The 22,009-nt window shown below is 30.3% G+C and overlaps 1 protein-coding gene across 1 annotated transcript; it reads right to left on the minus strand.

Annotated features, from left to right (window-relative positions):
* Positions 1 to 76: 76 nt before the first annotated feature.
* Positions 77 to 21,792, minus strand: LOC111620695 (histone deacetylase 3-like). Its single transcript, XM_023362683.1, has 11 exons — positions 21,699 to 21,792; positions 16,354 to 16,410; positions 15,418 to 15,473; positions 14,349 to 14,479; positions 6,756 to 6,839; positions 5,777 to 5,850; positions 5,507 to 5,571; positions 4,605 to 4,753; positions 4,423 to 4,502; positions 4,132 to 4,292; positions 77 to 1,157 (listed from the first exon to the last, which is right to left on the minus strand). The coding sequence occupies exons 1-11, from the start codon at positions 21,744 to 21,746 to the stop codon at positions 1,085 to 1,087; spliced, it is 978 nt and encodes a 325-aa protein (XP_023218451.1). The 5' UTR covers positions 21,747 to 21,792; the 3' UTR covers positions 77 to 1,084.
* Positions 21,793 to 22,009: the final 217 nt, after the last annotated feature.

Below are 22,009 nucleotides of genomic sequence, written 5' to 3' on the forward strand. Positions count from 1 at the left end.
TCATGCTTTTAATAAAGTATAAAATATTTTTTTTTTTAAATACTAATAAAAATTTAAGATTTTTGAGTGTTTTCACTTGAAAAAATTCAAAAATTAGTGTGGAAGATTGATCTGGATGTTGATTAAAGAATAGCTCAATGGAATAGCAGATCAGTTGTGGAGCCTCTCAAAATCCAGAGAATTTTCTTTGCGGCATTGTGAGGAATTTCTACACATCGTCGTACAACCTCAACTTAAAAACAATTACAAAAGACTGCTTTAATGATTTATAACTGACAATATGGAAGATTGTCTAGAAGAATGCAAAGAAAAATTTTAATTTGTATAGCAATGGAGCAGAGCATACAGGTAACTTCTTTAATGATTTTGTAGCCACGGCGTTCTAGCCATTACACCACCTTCTATTGATAAATTTTGTTGTTCAGAGGTCTTTTAAGTACCTAAACTGTTTAAAAATTTGAGTAAATTAATGTATCCGAGCATCTTCGCTTTATTTCTCAGAAGGTCACCGTTACCAACTTGAGATACCCGAGGCATTATTACATGAATTAACGAGAGCATAAACGTTAAAAATTATATTCATAAAAATTATTTTAATGATACTTGTATTGTTTTTGGGAACATACAATAATCAAACATAACTGTGGAAAAATTGTATAATGATTTACAGTCCCAGACTTCTAAAACTTAAAATAAATTGAAATTTATAAATTAAATGCAACTAATTTTATTAACTATATAAAATAATGTAATGAAATGGTCTTAATACTTATAAATTACATTTTAAAATGTTCGGCCATAAAAAACTATTGTAAAAATTACATTTGTAATTGTAAATTATGGGTAAAAGTACAAATGAAAGATGATTGAAATTACTATTTTACAGTAACAAATTTATAATGAGGATGATTCTTTTGTAAAGAACAAAACGGCGTTGCATTTGGGAACGAATAAAACCATAATTACTTATATTTCTGTCGGGAAATTAAGCAAGACGATGCAACGCTTATTAAAATTGTATATTTATCGACTTGGATTTTGGCAACGTTCTTTACAGTATTTTAAAATTATTCTTCTTTCGCCGTCAAACTTCAACATTTTCCGCATCTTTGTCCTGATCTTTGTCGCCGTCATAAAATTCATTTGGATATTCTGGCCTATTAAAAAAAAAAAAGATTTTAAAACTTTTTATAAGTAATCTATATTTTATTTTGAACAAAATTTTTAAAAAGAACACTTTTTAATGATTAAAAACAGAAAAATTATATTTTAGGAACTAGTTATAATACATTTTTCCTGTTGTGTCTGACCTTAATCCGTCTTTTGGGTATTTAATTATTTTTCAAACGAATGACCTAATTTACAATAGTGTCCATTAAATATAACTTTTAATAAATTAATTTATATATTTTGTGACTGTCAATTGTAAAATTTTTGTAGCTTGCTATAATTCAAAGACAGATTTTTCAATACAAAAGAGCATACTGTCTACTATGTATAATGGATAACAAACAAGAATGGGAGTAATCTTCAAACTATTATGGCTTTCTAGAGCATTATATAATACCAAAACTGTAAGAATATATATGTAAAAATGTATCTTGGATTGTTAATTATATTATAATAAAGTTCTATATGTACACCACAAATCTGTATTTGTGATGTATTTAAAACTTGTATATTTATTCTAAACCATTAATTATAACTTAATGTCACATATTCAATTGAAGCCTATCAATTTTTATTTTAAAATTGCAATTTGCTATCTTTAAATAAGAATCTGTTCCATTTTATCCAATAAAACTAGAAGCAAACACAAATAAAAATTCTATTTTTTTAAGCGAACTGAATTGCTTTCCGATAGGGAAATGTTATCATGAAATAAAGTATGGCTTGGTTACATATATATATATTGGGCAAATAATTTAATTACTAAAAATATTTGGCTACAACACACTAATTTTTATCATCAATTTCAATTGTTTGAATAAATTAATAATTATACAGTAGAGCCTCGAGTATCCGACCCCCAATCAACCGACCCCTCAGTTAACCGACCGTCCTAGTCGGCAAATTTCAAATGTCCGCTAGTGATGTGGCGCTACAATATTTGGCTATGTCTTGGCTACTTTAATATTATTTTTACGTGTTTTAGCTGGCAACACTCATTCGACCATGAAAGGGAGCCAGTATTTAAACGAGGCTTAATTTTCTAATTTTTAACGATACAATAGCGACGATTATTATTAAAAAAATTTTTGTTAGGCTTAACATCGATGAAAATTCAACACAAAGTAGGTTAATAGCAATATACTAATATACTAATTACATGAAATATAATAATATACTATACTAATAATGGATTTTTTCATACTTTTCGGTTATCCGCCCTTTCAATTTTCCAACCAACCCCAGTCCCCAATTAGGTCGAATAATCGAGGCTCTACTGTAGAAACATTTGGTAGAAAAGATTGACCCAGAAAAGGATTCAAACCTGCAATTCTTGCAGGCAGACAAGTATGCTTCTTGTTATGTTACTGGATTTTCTACATTCAAGAGGATTAAGACTTAAAAAAGAAAGAAAAAAAAAAAACAGTTATAAAAAGCAGGCAAGAAATAATTAAGGAAAGATAAAGATATAATTCCAAGAAAATTGTAATTTGACATGCAGCACTTGGAATATAAACTATCTGGCAGATCTTTACCCACAGCTGGATTGGAAAGTACAGCCGAAGGATAAAGCATAATACTTCAATCATAACAGTCTATGATAAATTATGACAGTTTGACTAGATTTGAGTATAGGTCCTCAAATGATTTCATCACCATTTGATCAACAAGAATAGAAAGAAAAGTAAATTAAAATAATTTAAAAAAATGAAAAAGCTCATAACAAATTACAAATGAATGTTTTTAGAAAGAAATATTAAAAATAATTGGTTTTTTTTGTGTAGTAATCACAAAAACAATTGAGATATGGATCTAGCAATTAAAGAAATTGAGTGCGAGAACATCTACGTATTATCTTGTCTAAGAAAATAAGAAAATTGTCAGAAAGCATCACTGAACAGATTGTTGAGAGATCAAGGATAAAGTCAAAGAGCTAAGAGATAAAGATTAAAGACATTTTCCATATTTGTACTTTGCATATGTAGAAACTGCATATAATTTGATGATGTAACGGAAGGCAAGCATAACATTTTAGGAGAGATTTTGTAGATTAAATTTCATAAATTACATTTTAAATTCAAATGAATGCTTTAAATGGAAATTTGTTATCACAGCTTTCAGGAATCAAGAGATTATAAGGAGAATAGCAAAAATGGAATTGAGAATGAGTCAATATCTTATCTTCCATAGTAAGTAATCAATAAAATGAAAGAGGAAATAAGCTATCTTCACATTAATCTAAATACAAAAGAATAAATGATATCAAAAGATGGGAAATGTAAAAATAAGTGTTAAATATTTTAGAGAATGTTAAAAATGAAGAATCATTTAAATAAAAATGTAACAAAAAACAAACAAAATGATAGGAAACAATAACTTTTCATCAGAAATACTTAATAAACAATAAATTTGTCTAGTGTAAAAGAAAGACATAGATCCAGGAAGTAAAATAGGATTATAAAGTATATAAATTTGAAAATGTAGGACAAAGTGTTTCTTTGCTAAACCAAATTAAAATGTTGTTCATGTAAATGCTAAAAAACGTTTTGAGTTCTAAACTAAATAAATGAATTATTAGCTTTGTCTCGAATGCATCGTCTGTTCTTTACTCGATTCTACCAAATACCCTTTCTGTTTAATTTTATTCAAACAAAAGTCAAACAATGCATCCGAGAATAAGCTGAAAGCTTCAAAAGCGTTTGTGTAATGTTAAATTAAGGCTTCTTTAGTTAATTAAATGACGTTTTTGTTTGCTTCAGAAAGCTTCCGTATCTTAGAAAGTTGAAAATATGCTGGCCTCTATTCAAGATTTAAGTAAATAAACAAGCTCCATAAACAGTTTAAATACCTGTAAAATTTAATTAAAATGAAGAAATTTTTGTATAAATTTTTAAGAAAAATTTGGTATAAATCTATGATAATTGATTACAAGAATACAAAAAAAAAATTTTTTTAATTTACTTTGTTTCTGTCTCGTTCTGAGAACCACGCGAGTCTAAATTCGGTTCTTCAGTATTTTCTAAATTTAACATATCCGGAGGAACATCTTGCATCTGCACGCTGGGAGCATGAGCAAGACATTTTAGATTCTCTGTCACTGCTTTTACAATAGCATCCAGATACTGTAAAATATAATAAACCTTTAATTAAATTCCATGTGTAAAAAAAATTCCTAAAATTGAATATTTTAGTTGATAAAATTATAAATTTCAATTATTTTTTAACTAAAATTTGTTAACAAGAATAAATTACCTGTTTACTATTTGCATTTTCTTGCCTTGTAACAACTTCAGGATGCAATGTAAAGTCAGGTGCAAAGTATTCAAAATATTCTACATAAAAATTTTGCCGTTAGAACATATACCTTTATAATCTACTGAATTAACAAACATTATTTTGAATATAAATTAATATAAAGAAAATAAAAATCATACCATTGTAAGGTATTTCGCTACTGACGGCTTCTTCTACTAGTAACGAAGTTTCGTACGTCCAACATCGAGCCACATTACGAACGGTGTAGCCGCCGCCACCGAGAACAAGTAAGGGAAGATTTAATTCTTTAACAAATTTGACACATTCACTAGAACAAGATAAAAATAAACCTGATTATTTGTGCATTATTAAGACTTAATGATTTATAAAAATATTTTTGATTGAATAAAAAAAAAATAATAATAATGAACTACTCAGTAATCCAGCAAGCTTGCTAATCTCGTACTCCTCTGTGCAAGAATGGCTGATTAGCAAGAGTGTATTGCATATTAATTAATACACTAGACTCCTGTTAATCTGGCTATTCCTTGCACAGAGGAATGCCAGATTAACAAGAGTACCAGATCACCCAAGTGTATATAGGCCTAGAGGCTGTAAAAGGCACAAATGTGTGACACCTTGCTCTTTAGTATGAATTCTTTATGGATGCAGGCAGGTCAAACAATACGGGACGCTGACACAAATGCCAAAACGAAAACCAAATAAATGAAAAACTGGGACGTGTGACACAACTAACATTTTCGGAAAACAGAAGAGTACAGGTTATCACACTGAAGATATGTCAGATAATTGAAAGACTGGATTAACAAGAGTGTACAGTAGTTAGAATTAATATATCTTTATGTTATAGGTAATTTAATTGTTTTTATCATTAGTCTTCTTAATGTCAGAGTCAATAAAATCAGAATTTCCTCCATCAAGTCTTATTTATTCTGCTTAACATTATCATTCGGTTACTGTGCATGGGTGTGGAAAATCCCAGAGTGATTAAAATAATATTCTACTAAATCTGTAAGTAACAGAAGCTATTTAAATTATTAAATATATTAAATTAACATACCCATGTCCTTTTATACTTAAATTGAAACATCCTAATCTGTCTCCGGCTAAGGAGTCGGCACCACACTAAAAGTCAAAGATTTAATTTTAAAATTAAATTGAGTTCAAAATCAATTATTTGACTAATTTTTGAATAAAATTTCTTTTCGCAGTTTCAAATATTGGTTTATTCATGCATTATCTAACCAATTTACATTATCTCATTACAAAAAGTCTATTTTTCAATAAAATGTTATTAAATCTATAAATTATTTTAATCAAATATTCATACCTGTAAAACAATACAAGTAGGTTGATAGAACTCCATAACTGATTGAATAACTGGTTTAAAAACTTGAAAATAACCTGCAAAACAACAAATAAAATGAAAAAATATAAATATATTGGAGTATCTTGTATTATATATCACTTCTTCAAATAAAAATCGATTAATTTATTGACATGAGAGATCATTTCTCCACGGACTATCCGATCTCGATTTTTGTCCACACAAATGGGCCAAATCTATAATGAGATCTGATCTGCCAACTTACGCAAAGAATTATTATATTATATAATAGAAATTTTTCACTTAATCCTAAATATCACCAAATTTCAAATTTAATAAACAATGGATGGGAATTGCATGCAAATTTTTCATTGCCTTAGTACTGTTTCCTTTCAGACGGTTGTCTACCAATGATCGCCATACCATAGGTATTATCTCACCATCCTTATTACTTACATGTTAACTGTTATATTAAAAATTTCCACCCCTCCAGACTTCTTATCTTTTAAATCAAAGATTTTTCTAGTTTTGCATCTTCCTAGTTGATTGTATTTAAGATTGTATTTTAGAATTACATAAAAATTCTATTACATAATAATTTTTGCTGTAGGTGAACGTGTATAGTTTCAAAAAAACATCCTGTAATTATTTAAATGCTATGATACGAAAAAAAATCTCAAGAAACATTCTAAATCTGGAAGTCTCAGTTTGAATTTATGTTTCTTCTGCATAAGCTTGATGCAGGCCTACGAAAAAAGACCAAAAACATTTGCTATTGTAAAAATTTAAAAATGTTTTCCTGCTGGAAGCGTGTTTAAGGTTCGTTGCATGTAACTGGATACAAGATATAAATGACTACTTACAATAAGCTCTCTAAATGCAGTAAACAATAATTTTATTAATGAATAACGTTGTACAAGGTCTGTTCTCAATGTACTGTACAAATAGTTTATGTGTAAATAATTATAGGTTTAAAACTTACTCTGATCGTCGATTCCTTCCTTTAAAGGCACATTAACTGAATAATACCGTCCCGTTTCGGCACCAATTTCATACATATCACCTAAGAATGTTAAAAAATTTTAAAATTTAATTTATAATACGAATAAAGTAAACTAAACTATATCAAACATCCCAAAGCCCGATATTTTAATATTATAAGCCCATTGTTTTATTATATAGATACATAATAAAACAATGGCCTTAAATAATCAGGCTATAAATCTGCAATTTTAATGATTAATACTCTTATATTCCACATCTCTTCCATATGATTCTAAATTATTTAATATACTATTAAAATTATATTTATTAATTTAGATAAGAGATGGTACCTAATGTCTACCTCTAGTAGTAAATTCTGACCCTAAATGACATGTCAGACGATTTCCTTCCCATCTACAGTTTAGAGTTATAATCAAGATTGTGGCATTGCCTGTAACACACAATGTTTCCTCTGTGTCTAATGTGTTTTTGACATGAGCGAATTAACTTTCGGTATATTCTATATTCTGTAGAAGGTGTGTTAAGTGACTTTCTTTCCCACCCTGTAGATCCTTCCAGCTCGGGCTGACTCATGTCTACTCTTTCACTGCACACTCTGTAGTAGTGTCTATTTTCTATATCACCAATACAAAAACCTGAGAATAATGAATTTCACGAAGATGTAGAATCTCACTAGAAATGTTTCTGAATAAAAATTATTTTCGCACATGGATAGGTCGGGTGAACGAGGAGGCCAATGAATGTCACTGAACCTGAAAATGAGGCAACCAAGAAAGAGATGACAAATAACATCAATTGATGCCCTAACTGCCTGTACCATCACCCCTCCTGTTGAAACCACACATGTCTAATGAGAATATGTTTCCATTGTATGCAAGGATGCGAAAATGTATTCTCATCAGATGTGTACGACTGAGCATATGACTGTTTCCTCAGACGTACACAAACACACAGTATTCTAACATCCATGGCTCCGTGCCTTCAACTGAAAAGACAATGCTAAGACCTCACTACTTTCACGCTTCCTGCCACATGTCACTCCACCTGGTGGCAAATTCTAGCCATTTCAAAAACGTCCATCCTTTCTGCCTCACTCTGTACTATGCAAATGTCAATTAATATGTTTTCATTAATTTAATTTAAATTGAATTGTGACAAGTACCAAAAAGCAGTTAGTAGTCTTACTCGCAAGCACATTAAAATCTAATTTGAATAATGTCATCGATGATTTGTGTAGTGTTGTCTAATGACATAAGGCAAATCTCACACCACTACTGAATCGGTAGTCCTGTCATTGATTGGTCAGGCCATAAACTTTCTTTAACATAAGAAGTTTAGGAAGTTGACCATTGGTGGCCAGCTTTGCCGAGTAGCTTGTTTGGAGACCGAGTTATCTCCTTCAGATCGAATGCAGTTTCTGCTTCAGCAAATACTAGAAATATCCCCAACACCCCAAAATTCAGGAAGTGAGGTCCAGAGACCTAGCAGGCCAAATTCCATGAGATTATGCAATTGGCAAAGAAATCTTCCAAAAATTATAGTCCAAACACCAGAACATCTATGAATGAACAGTAACACCATCTAATGCAAAGTGAAAATGCAGGTCATAAAACTTGTATAAAATGCTGTATGTATAACTTTAATGTCATTACAAATTTCTCACAGCACGGCAACTTTTCAGATACCCTGTACTATGATCTATGATTAAATGATAAATTAAGGTTGGTTTGATTAATGTGGCAATACAACACATGGGCAATCTGTTGAGAATGATGCCGCCTGAGAGATGCTCTATGAATACTACTAGAATATTTTTTTATTGTTAGTCTTTCCTAGTCTGAAGGAAATTTCACATTAATTCTCATTTATAATCATATATTAAAAATAAACATGTCTTATTGTTTTGTAAAATTACTTTGTATAAATCAAAAAGAATTTGTTGGTGTTCTTCGAAAACAAGTCTTTACAAGTATCCAGAAGTACATCTAAACTTAACTTCTATATTTTTTTTTTATTTTTTAAACTTTCACTTGGATAGTGATTTTGATTTTATAGTAAATGATTAAAATTGATGACAAAGTCTGTCAAAACAGTTACTTTTCATTCACTTTTATGTTCTGGAATACATTTCTTGATGACCTGATATAAAGGAAAGATCAGGCTGTCATGGAATATACCAGGTGTGGCCTAACTTTTATCCCTTAAGGGCTACTTTTTTGGTAAAATATAGTCTGCGGGCGACTATGAATATGGGCAAACAATTTTAGGATTTTTATATGCGCATGCATTAACATTCATTTGCATTGTTTGGGATAAATACAAACAGTATGGGTACGTTGCATAAACAGACTATTATTGTAAGAATAAATTATTGAATTAAGATTTTTAAACATTAATTTAAGTGAAAGCAAATTGTTCAACTTTAGCTTCGTGGGCTACTTTCAAAACCTTTGCGGTCGACCGCGGTCTACGTGTTGGCATTCCCTGGAATATACTTTGGAGCGTAGAAGTGAATAGAGGGTGACTGACAGATTGTCTTCAATTTTAACTTCTATTGTATTTAGATATATTTGATAAATAATTTGAATTTATTGAAGTTTTATGTAAATTTTCAACAAATATACATGAACACATTTTAAACAAATAGAAATATTAGACAGACAAATTCAATACTAGACTAGAATGTTATCATTCACGTAGTCTGAAAACAAAATGGTTATTATTATTATTATTATTATTATCAAAACAATTCTTATCACTGATAAATTTAATGTGGGCATTTAATGTATAACTTTTATTTTATTCTCTTTATTCATTACTTTGTCATTATATAAAATAATAAAAATCTTCAGTATGAAAAATTCTGAGACTTTACATACATCACCACTTAATTACTGTGTATATGTATAATAATTATCAGGTTGATTCAACAGTTCCTGGACACAGATACATGATACAAAATTTTATTCATAACTAGCTGCAAGGACCCGCTTCGCTGGGTTTTTATTTGTTCGTACATTTGTATGTAATATAGTTTTTTATATATATATAAAAGACTGTTTTTCTAAGTAATCTAGAATCTAGCTGCAAGGACCCGCTTCGCTGGGTTTTTAAAAAGTAACGATAGTGAAGATTAAGATAATTACATTATAGCCAATCTTACCCGTTTTCACAGAGTGCAAGAATTAGGTCCCCCGTTTCTGATTAGAGATCTGGTCCCGATTCTATTTCTGAACGTCTCCTGTTCACGTCAAGTCAAACAAACTATTTTCAACATTTCTGGAACGTTTACAATCGTTCTATAATCGAACCAATATTCGAATTTTATGTTCGAATTTAATTCGAACAAAACATTTGAAATAGAAAGCCACTTTCAACCACTTTCAGCCCCATATCTTCTGCACCCTTATAGCTATCGAGACGCAACCACCCCTATGCATGAATGGAGACTTGGGGCTACCACCACATACAAACACCATTCACATGCGATGTGTAGTTTTGGTGGAAAAGTGAAATATAGGGACATACATGTCCGTTTTTATATATTTATATAGATAAAACACAAAGACGTGGTCATTCCTGAAAATAAAGGCCATTGTTAGCCATGGTCTTGTTCTATCTTTCTGCAAGTTGGCAGATTCCTCAGCAATACCACTCAGTTGATTTTGATGCCAAAACTCTCTAAACCCATTTTTGACATCATGCACTGCATTGAAGGAATGTCCTCTCAGAAAATGCACCAATGACCAGATGATGTGAAAATCTGATGGAGCAAGGTCAGGGCTGTATTCTGGGTGAGGCAAAACTTTAATCCCTTCCAGTTCATTTAACTTTTCTTGGACTACTCTGGAACAATGTGCTGGAGTATTATCACACTGTAGTAGCGTACACTTTTGATTAAACAATGCTGGATAGTGAGTGTGCAGGACTTCAAATACCCATTCCAGTTGCTCAGCATAGAGTTGCCGTCCACAGCACAGCCATTAGAAACCAGCTCCCAATACACTGGACCATCCAAATTCCACAAAATGAAAAGTCATGCTTTGCATTTTGTGGAATTTGGATGGTCTACTGAACTACACAAACTGTCCTTGTTGAACTTGTGCTGACACTTCACCCGGTCAGAACCACTGGTTTCCTCTGTTAGGATTACTGAAAAAAGATCCATTTTTCATTTACCATTATGATCCTATGCCAGAACCTATCATCTTTTGGATTTTGCAATATCTGATTACAAACTTGTATCCTCCTTTGTACCTGCTGATCTATCGGTTCATGGGATACTTCGAGGTCTTCTGCTGCAAAAGCCAAGGTGTTTCAAATGTCAAACAATGGTTGATTGGGCAAGTGCTGTTGCCTGGTTCCTGTTGAACAGCTTGGAGCAGGGCATCATCATCAATGATCATCCCGACTGAGGTTTGTCTATGAGGATGGTGTTCTTATAGTTTAAGCAGTGAAACCATTCAGCTGCAGTTGTCTTGCTCATTGCTTGGGCCTTCAATTCCACAAATTTCTCTGTTGTCACTCTTGCACTGAATCCATGTTTCCAGTCCAATAATGACACAAAATGCCTCAAATAAATGAGTTTTTCATCAGTCATTCTTTCTTGTGGAAAACAATATTCACCAAAGGAATGACTCAACATCTCTATAAAATGACAGTATGTGCTTTGATGATGGTGACATAAATAACAATTCATTTGCAGCACACAGCAGTGTTGCCAGTGCTAAAGATCATTGGAACTTTTTAATCACCCTGATATTTATTAATAATATGCAAAATTATTTTAACATTTATAAATTATTATATTTTCATCTATTTCATTTAATTCAGTTATTAGCTACTTTATAAAAAATATATATACAGTGGTACCTCGGTATACGTCTGCTTTAGAATACGTCCAATTCAGAATACGTCCTGTTTGGATGAAACAAATTTTGCTCGGTACGCGACTTTTGTTCAGTATACGACTTAATTCTACGCACCATTTATGAACAAGTAGCACTATCGGTATACTAGACCAGACTAGTCGTTCGCGGTGCAACGGTTTATAACTTTGTTAAATTTCTTCTGATTTTAATTTGTAAGTAAAATTTTATTATTTTTATTAATCATGAATTGCAAAAAGGCAAATGAAAAGCAACAGAAAACTAAAAAAATGACTAGAATCACAATGGAACTGAAAAAAGAGATTGTTGAGAAATATGAAGGTGGCATGCGTGTTCGAGATTTAACTGTTGCATACCGTATTCCGAGAACGACGATATCGACAATCGTGAAAAATAAAGACATTATTAAATCTGCTAACGTTGCGAAAGGGGTTAAATCAATTTCTAAACAGAGATCGAAGACATTAGATCATGTTGAGAAAATGCTTTTGCTTTGGATAACTGAAAAACAGTGTGCTGGAGACAGCGTATGGAAGCAATTATTTGCAAGAAAGCTTAAAAGATACATGCTGATCTCATGAAAAATCAAGCAGGAACTAGCCAGGAAAGCAAGATGTTTAAAGCCAGCCATTTTTTTTTTTTACATGAGAACGGATTAATCATTTTTACATTACTTCTTATGGGAAAGGCTGGTTTGGTATACGTCCAGTTCGATATAAGTCCAAACATCAGAAACAGACTAAGGTCATATACCGAGGTTCCACTGTATTCTTATGAAGTAGCTAATAACTGAATATACGTGGTATGATCCAAAAGTTTGGGGACTGCAGTAATCTATGACAACAAAAGCATGTATTTGAAGTTACAGCATATGAAATGGATTCTATCAAACCACTCCTACGTGTTCAGGTTTGTTTTGCCCATGTCACGTAATTAAGCCGTGAGCACTGCTGATTTCTTCCAGAGATAGTTACCTTTGTTCTGCGACATAATAAAAATGAAGTTTCAAGAACAGCACTGCAACATTAAATTTTGTCAGCGTTTAGGTAAAACACCTACGGAGACTTTAAAATTGTTAAGAAAGGTGTACAGTGATTCTACCAAGGTGAAATCAAAGGTGTACAAATGACATCGGCGTTTTAAAACGGGACGAGAATCCATTGCAGACGATGAATGCTCTGGCTGACCTTCGACTCCACAGAACAAGGAAAATGTTGAGTTAGTCTCTCAATGTGTTTGCAAATATCATCACCAAACTCTTGAAAAAAATCGCTGCGACTACTCACTTATCAAAGACTAGTTGCCAGCATATTTTAACGGAAGATCTTAACATGCACCGAGTGTCTCAGCACATTGTCCCTCGACTTTTGACTTCTGAACAAAAGGAAGAACGAATGAGAATATCGGGTGATTTAATCAACAAAGCCAATAAGAATCCATCATTTTTGAACCACATCATAGCAGGTGATGAAACGTGGTGTTATTTATTTAGCGCCATTTTGTGTCATCAGATGAGGTGAAAGCAGCATCGCAGGAGGCCTTAGGGGAGGTTTCAAAAAGTGGCTTCCAGCAGTGCTTCCAGAAGTTATACGACCACTGGAAAAAGTGTACANATCTTAACATGCACCGAGTGTCTCAGCACATTGTCCCTCGACTTTTGACTTCTGAACAAAAGGAAGAACGAATGAGAATATCGGGTGATTTAATCAACAAAGCCAATAAGAATCCATCATTTTTGAACCACATCATAGCAGGTGATGAAACGTGGTGTTATTTATTTAGCGCCATTTTGTGTCATCAGATGAGGTGAAAGCAGCATCGCAGGAGGCCTTAGGGGAGGTTTCAAAAAGTGGCTTCCAGCAGTGCTTCCAGAAGTTATACGACCACTGGAAAAAGTGTACAGTCGCCCAAGGTGATTAGTTTGAAGGTGATTGTGCATCGGCAATATAAACTTTTTAGGGTAAGGAATTTTATGCCAAGTCCCCAAACTTTTGGATTGTACTACATATATATATATATTTTTTTATTTCATTATTTTGGTTATTAGAGTAAAATTTCATTTAGTAAAATGTTGCTAATTAGATTTTCTTTCTTTAACAGATGTAAAGGGGGATAAATTAGATGTATGCATAAATTTTTCTGACAATAAAGAGGTTAGTGTAAAATAATAATAATAATAGTAATAATTTTGTTATTTTTTTCACATTTTTTATTATATTATTATTTATTACAATTGTATAAAATATGTGATTGTTCCATTTTACTATTTTGAAAATTCAGTAGTAGTTACAGTATAAATATAGTAACTACTTCAAAACGATATTTTCACATCTAACAAAACTATGTAAATTGTTATTTAAGAAATAAGATAAACAATATTAAATTTTAATCATTCATAATAAAATTTGGGGGTACTGTCCTAAAAAATGTTCTTACACATTTTAAAATACTTCTCGAAATTTAAACATTTAAATGTAATGAAAATATGGAGAAATGAATATAATAAAAATACTAATGTCAGTTGTAGTAACAAGAGAAAATGAAAGATTGTATTTTTTTACATGAAAAATTTTTCTAATATTAATTTATAGCAAAAGAAGTGACATTAACTTTATCATCTAATATTATTTTATAAATTTCAGTGAACTGCTGTATCTAGTAAGGCTTAGAAATATCATGANTTCCCGGAAAAAAATAATTTCCATATTTGTGAAATGATACGGTCATAACCCGATCCGTGAGGTAGAATGCTTCTTGTACGCCATCACCATGATGAATGTCTATATCTACATAAAGTACTCTAGGATGATATCTGAAACAGTCATTAGTTATGTTTAATTAGTATGTTCTGGAGTAATCTGTTGTATTTAAATTATATACTGAATGATATGAATAGTTTCAATTTACAATGTAAACAGAATATTCTATATTAAATCAAAATTTACTTGTAAATATTTAATATTTCTAATAGAAATTAAAAAATTATTATAGATTAAATATTGAATTTTTCCAAAGGCATACTAATTAAATAATACATTAAGACTGATTTTGATTAGATGTGGCAATACAACACATGGACAATCTTGACAGATTGTCCATGTGTGAGCGATGTCTCCTAGATAGAACTTTCTATGGGGAAACTGGCTCCTATTTAGGTGCTAGATAAAGATAACACAGAAAAATATGTGACCAACCCATTGGCATGGTTCAAACCTATGACCAATTTCCCGGATTTGATGTTTTTATCTACTTGGTCACTGGCAGGAACACTGAGGCAGTTAAGGCATCAGCTTATTACTCTGGAAGGTCCAAAATCAAATCCAAGCGAGCATCTCCATAGAATTTTTTATGGTCAATCTTATTGTGGATAGATCAGGACCTGTCCCTCAACTGTAAACCTGGCCAAATCTATGATGGGTATAATTAAAAAGAACTGCATAGTGCCCACAGAGTAGAAAGAGAAAATATAAATAAAAATAATTTTATTTAAATGCTTCTCCAGACATTTCATTCAGTTTATAAATCAAAATTTAAAATCATTTTGTAAATTGATTTTAAATTTTATAAGTTGATTTTAGGGTTTTTGTATTCCTACTGATTTATAATATCAATTGATGGATTGATATATTATATAGATATGTTGTAAATATCTCACAGCATGCAAAATTTTGTCTACATTTAATCTATAATTATATAATTTAGAAGAAAAAAAATAATCTGTAATTGTGTCATATAATAAAAAATACATACTTTAAAAGTTCCAAGATTGCAATAACTATGTCATTTACATAACAAAATCCAGAAGCCTGTAATATAAAATAATACATAATTAACATTTTATTTATGCTTCTAACACAATAAAGTGCTATAAATTAAGACACTTGGTGGGTTTTCTCATCTTTATTTAGTTGAGCTTCAACTAAATAAAGATGAGAAAACCTGCCAAGTGTCTTAATTTATAGCACTTTATTGTGTTAGAAGCATAAACAAATTGTAAAGCACGGTTTCATATCATCAACATAATTAACATTTATTTTAGAATAAAATAATTTAAATTTCCATGTAATAACTATATATTTGTATGTTAAATAATCTTATTTATATGTTTAAGGGATTATATCTTAACAAATTCTACAGTAACCCAATGGCAAAACTTATTAAGACATTGCGCATCAGTTGCAAATTCATAAGTTTGAAAGTTTATATTTAATTTTGAGTAACAATTGTCATTTAGATAAAAGTACTTGTGGCCACAGAAGTATTTTATGTAGTGTTTAACAAGATACAGTTTATAAAAGATTTCTTTTATTATAAAATGAATCAATACTTCTTTTGTTAACAAGATCTTTAAAATAATCCACAAATTTATTCTACAAATTCACCAAACAAATACAACTATCTGCTTTCTTGATCAAGATAATGTGGAATGGGGCAAACTAGAATATTAGGTGTGTCAAGAAAAAAGGAGAATGTAAGTTATGCAGAGAAAATATATATTTATAGGAAGGAAGAGAGCAAGAGAAAATTGGCACATGGTGGGTTAAGAAATTACTTTTATTTAAGCATAAAAATAATTAACGAATGAATTTATATTATCCTCAATAGTATAAAGATATTTAATAAGATTAAAACTTAATTTTATAAAGACAATAATTCTATTTAAAATTATCATCACATTATTATTACCTCAAATTTCTTTGCATGATGAAGTCCGCCTGACCAATTAATAACTATATCAGAGCACTTGAAAATAAAATAAAAATGAAATTAATTTTTTATATATATCAAAATAAAACTAATTTTCTAACAGCACTTTTAATTATGCAGAATTAAAAGTGTTTAAGTATTAAGAATTTTAAGACAAAAAAATTTAATTTTATTTTGGTGAGAAAAGTGAAAAACAAAGATAAATAAACAATTAAATAAAATCAAAATTACGGTCAAACTTCCAACAACAACCACTTCTGAATAGCATCCATTTTTCCAAGAGTATTTCTTTTTGAACAAACGTGCATATAAAATGAACTTCTAACAATGATTGGTTTTAGCTGCTAAAAATCCCATTTTTCACCTTTCAACAAATTCATAATGATGTACAGAAAATGCCAATGCGCTATGCAAAGTTAATCAATATCAATAAGCTACTGGTTTTTCATGTGGCATCATCTATCAAAGTAATCAATTTAGCTGGTTTTTTGTTTAGATTTAAAACTGCTGAGACAAAATAATTGTTTAGTAGTATTTGGATAAAAGGTGCAACAGGTTTGGAAGCTTCATATCAATATAATCCACTATATTATGACAAAAACAGGTATACGCTTGTATAAACTATTTATCTTCCAAATGAAAGCATTAAACCAGCACCAACAGAATATCTGTGCATTATTGCTGGCATTACCTCACCCAACATCCAAAGAGCAGTCGTAACAAGCAATAACTAAACAAACAAAACAACTGAATGATGCTAGGCATTCCCTCCATGATTGCACTACATCAAAACAATGGCTTAAATCTAGTAGAAGATTCGTGAAAATGGCAACTCCATTTGCTCAACAACTAGAAAAAAACTCGGCCTCAGTGTGAACAAGTAAAAGATCAGATCAAAACAAAAGATAGTTGTTTTCTGGTTTGAATATTTAAGCTATCGGCTGGTTATAACACATCTGGTAAACTCTAAAACAGTTTGCACCAAAATTGGAAAGACAGAGAATAATCTTAAAAATGGGGATATATCACCAACTCATGAATATGGAGAATGGCAAACCATGAATCATTTAAGAGCATGTCTGCCCTTTGCACCAAATCTGACCTGGACAAGGTAACAGACAAGATCATACAATGTGCAAAATACTAAACCAAATGATTACCGTAATTAATTGGGTTATTTTATGCTACAATTAATAATTAAAAATTAAGTACTTTCCATTTTTTATATTGAGTTAATCTACAGTTTACATTTTTTTTAGCAATTGTAACAGTAGTAGTACTAGTACAATTAAGAGAACTCCCTATTATATAACTCCAAAACTTCATTCAACTTCAAAACATTCTTCAGCTAAAAGTTCTTCACATCAATATAAAACATCAGATTTATCTACATCAAGTATTACCCCCCAGTTATTGAAAGGATCAGTTATTACAGGTATTACTTTCATTACATAAATATATAAATATTTTAGTAACCGAAATAAATTTAACATTTTTGAATTTTAAATTGAAAATTTCAATGAAGATGATTTTAAACAATTATATTATATATAATGTTTTAAAGCAATTGTTGAAGGAAGAGGTATTGGGCGAGGAGAGATTGGAATAGCAAGTCTTGATTTAAAAAATCCTGTAATACATCTTTCGCAATTTGCAGACAGCCAAACATATATGAAAATGATTTCAAAAATTAACATTTTAAATCCAATAGAAGTAAGTTTGTATGTTTTAAATTTATTATACATTTTATCTATATATAAAAATGAGGATATTTGTTTTTTTGTTTATTATGCTCTCTTAGGCCACTTGACCAATTGCTACAAAACTTGGTGGTTACATTAACATACTTCTAACTTAGATAATGTCATATATAACACCCCAAAAATATTGATTGAATTTTTATTTGGCAATTAATTTTTGTCTACGTTTGATTTTCTGGCTTTACATGTAGCACCGTCTATTGGCAAAAATTTTAAAAATAATAAACTAAATATAATTCATACAAAAAAATTATTTAATTTTAAATATATATTATATTCACTTAATTACTGTGACAATGATATTACACAAAGTAGATGAGTAGCACTCACCTGCCTAGAGTCATAAAGTGTTACACTGTGAAAACTGTTTAAGTATTTAATTTTTCACATCTGAACATTTGACAACTCTTGTTTTTTAATTTCTAAATGATACTTTTTAAATTTTAATAAGTGCCCACCAGTGACTGAGTGGATAAAAACCACCAAACACTGGCAGTTGGTTGTGGGTTTGTGCATCACCAATGGGCTGGCCACATGGAATTTTTNTTGTAGCATATAATAGCCTGATTAATTACAGCAATCATTTGGTTTAGTATTAATACATCAGGATTTGGGATGTTTATACAGTCGACCCCCATAATGCAGTAGATACGTTCCACTTTATAAGAATTTCACATTGTAGGAATCCTCAAATACATGAGCCAATCACAGTCCGTAAACAATCCCTGCATGTGTGCAGTTTACGGACTATGGCTGTTTGAAAGGTTTTCTATCATAAAATTAATCGATTCTAGACTAATTCGACTCAACATTTCCAAAACACGTATAATTTTTTGGGAATAATCCGTATAAACTATGCTATAAACAAAAAATTGTACGATTACTTACCGAGTGTGCACTGTTCGACGATGCTATTGCTTAAGCTTGTTTTCATCGCAGAGCAGCGCACCAAACAGCAGGTGCGTTTTCTGATAAGTTATTTTTCTGTGAAAAATTTGTTGAACTTTGGAGACATCATTAATAGAAATAATTTTTACAGCCGTTGAATAAGAAATTTTTTCACAAGAAATGTATAAAATTACAGTACTGTATCAGACTTACAGTACCTAATTTATATACTGTACAGACGATAGTAAACTCAACTTACCCGCCTAAACTTCCGTAGCGTGTAAGTAGTTAGACTGCTTGTCCACTATTGGTCCAGATTTGATCAATCCTGTCGTGACATGAGTCAGCGATGACATTTTACCGCATTTTACAAGTATCTTTTAGCATCTTTATATGAACCCGCATTACAGGAGGGTCGACTGTATATACAAATGTGCAAAATACCAGAGGGAAGTCTAATCCTTAGTAAATGGACATGAAAAGAAGAACTGTTTGTCACCACATCCATATACATTTCCCATTAATGACAAAGTTAAAATTTATCAATGAAAATCATTCATAAATTTCAAATTTAAAATTACATAAAAGTGTTTGCTTTGAAAGATTATAATTGTTATTTCTTAAAATAACAATTATAATCACAAACACAAACAAATTCAGGCAATTTTTATATGTAGTTTATTTTGAAGCTAAATGAACCCAAACATAGTATAGTAGAAAATTTGGGGAATTTTTTGACTGCAAGAAAACACTCCTCACAACTCAGGCAGGTACAGAATGAGTGCTTCCCTTTCTTTTTATCATTTACAAAAGAATAATGTGTGCAATTTTCAAATAACCCCTTTCATAAAACAACTCGTCTCAAAAATCCCTCCTGCCAAATTTCTGGACAGGACATTAATAGTAAGTATTGCATTCTATTTTAAATCTACATTTAATTTTAATCATTTTAACTTAATTCTTTTACTTATGTATACTTACTGACTTTTAAAACAATCTTCTTTAGAAATACAACTATAGTAAAGCATCGATTATCTGAATGTCGATCAACCGAAACATCAATTAACCAAAAGCTTTCCAGTTGGCAAATTTAAATTTCCGTTAGTGCTGTGGCACTACAATCTTTGGCTTTGTCTCGGGCTACTTCATTATTATTTTTGTTGGTATGCGTGTTTTAGCTGGCAGCACTGGCGCGACTATGAGAGGGTACTTAAAGATGTGCCAGGATTTGAACGAATTTCAACGTGGGATAGGTTTATATATTTTTTTGTACATAATTGGTTATCCGAAAAATCAATTTTCCGAACAACCCCAGTCCCCAATTGATTCAGATAATCAATGTTCTACTGTACTTCAATTAATCGTAATTTATTTTGTCTACGAAGGAAAAAATATGAGTCATGCAACAACCACCATCAATAGCCATTATTTTTTAATTTAAACCACACCTATTGATTGACAGAAGAATGGCATTTACTGATAAAAGTTTGTAACTATCAATAAATTTAATATTAAGATTTCTGTTTTGTTCTGCATCTATGATAATCCATATTTAGTTCAAATTATTTTAACTTAGAAATAGTGGAAAATTGGGCAGGTTTCTAAAGGAAATTATCAAACTGCTTTTAAATGCAAATTAAGAATTAATGTTAATTGTTTTTCTTATGTAAATGAAAATTATTAATTTAAATAACTATTATTGTAACCTGCTGCTATTTTTTAAGGAACAACAATACTGTTTTATTTAATTCACAAAAAATATAGACAAAAGAATTAGATTAAGTGGCAATTGCGTTTCTAAAATCACCAGATAGAATGTTTATAATGATATGTTTATAGAATACTTATAAACACAACTTTAAATCATGCGATTTCTTCTGTAGAAATTTAATTATAGGTTCAAGTGTGCCATGAGATAAAAAAAAAGTTGAAAAATACTGTTTTAGATATTTAAGTTAGGTGCCTACAATAAAAAATCAATCTATATGTGTACTTTTTGGCATTCTCTGCACATTCAAGAAGGACATTTTGTACAAAAAAGTTTGTATTTCTAGCAATGTTAAAATTAATAAATTAAATTTAATTCAGTTTTCAGTTTCCTTCCAAAAACCATTTTTTATGTTTCTGTCAGTGGCTGCAGTTCAGAAGTTTGAGCATAGCTGTATGATACTATGTTAAAAAGAAAAATAATGTTTTATATTACTTATAAAAACTGTAATTAAAAAAATTAAATTTTCTATCATTATTATTCATTCATTCTCTTTCATATAAATTTCCCCATCTTGATAATTATTGTAATTTTTGGAAGAGGATGTAGATATAAAGCAACTTATTTGAAAGGAGCACAAAGACTTCATTAGAATAAATTTTATTCTTACAGTAAAGAATATGTACAAAGTGTAAACAATAAAAAATTAGCTCCTTTTTCTTTTCAAAACTTACATAAAACTTGTTTAAGAATTGAAAAGGAAATAATTCAATATTACATAGTTTCAGTTTCATTTCATCCATTATATTTGATGCATATCAATTTACTGTAATCTGATATAAACAATACACTGTATTTATATTGCAATTATTGTTATAAATTTATTTTTACTGTTTAATGTCCTCTGTAATTAAATTACAGAATCAGTTGCAATGTGACAAAGGTTTATACAATACATTAACACTTACTTGATTATTAAGTTTCACAGCTCCTTCCAATGAAGCACCGGTATACATAGAACAGAAATCATACAATCCATCAAAAACAGGACTATAAAAAAAGAAACAGTTAGAATTTATATACTTTTAATATCAGAGTTATATTTAATTAATTCTTCATTGTATTTTATTTAATAATAAATGAAAAAATATTTTGAAATTTTAATTAGTTCATAATCTAATAATCTTAAGTCATTGCATAAGTAATTTTAATCCGGTTTTTTTTCAGTATATTAAATTATTAGTTTAGAAAATTATTTAGCTGATCATTACTTTATTAA

The sequence above is a fragment of the Centruroides sculpturatus genome, unplaced genomic scaffold (genome assembly GCF_000671375.1).
Source record: "Centruroides sculpturatus isolate CEXI.00-Female unplaced genomic scaffold, Cexi_2.0 scaffold287, whole genome shotgun sequence".
Classification (NCBI taxonomy): domain Eukaryota; kingdom Metazoa; phylum Arthropoda; class Arachnida; order Scorpiones; family Buthidae; genus Centruroides; species Centruroides sculpturatus.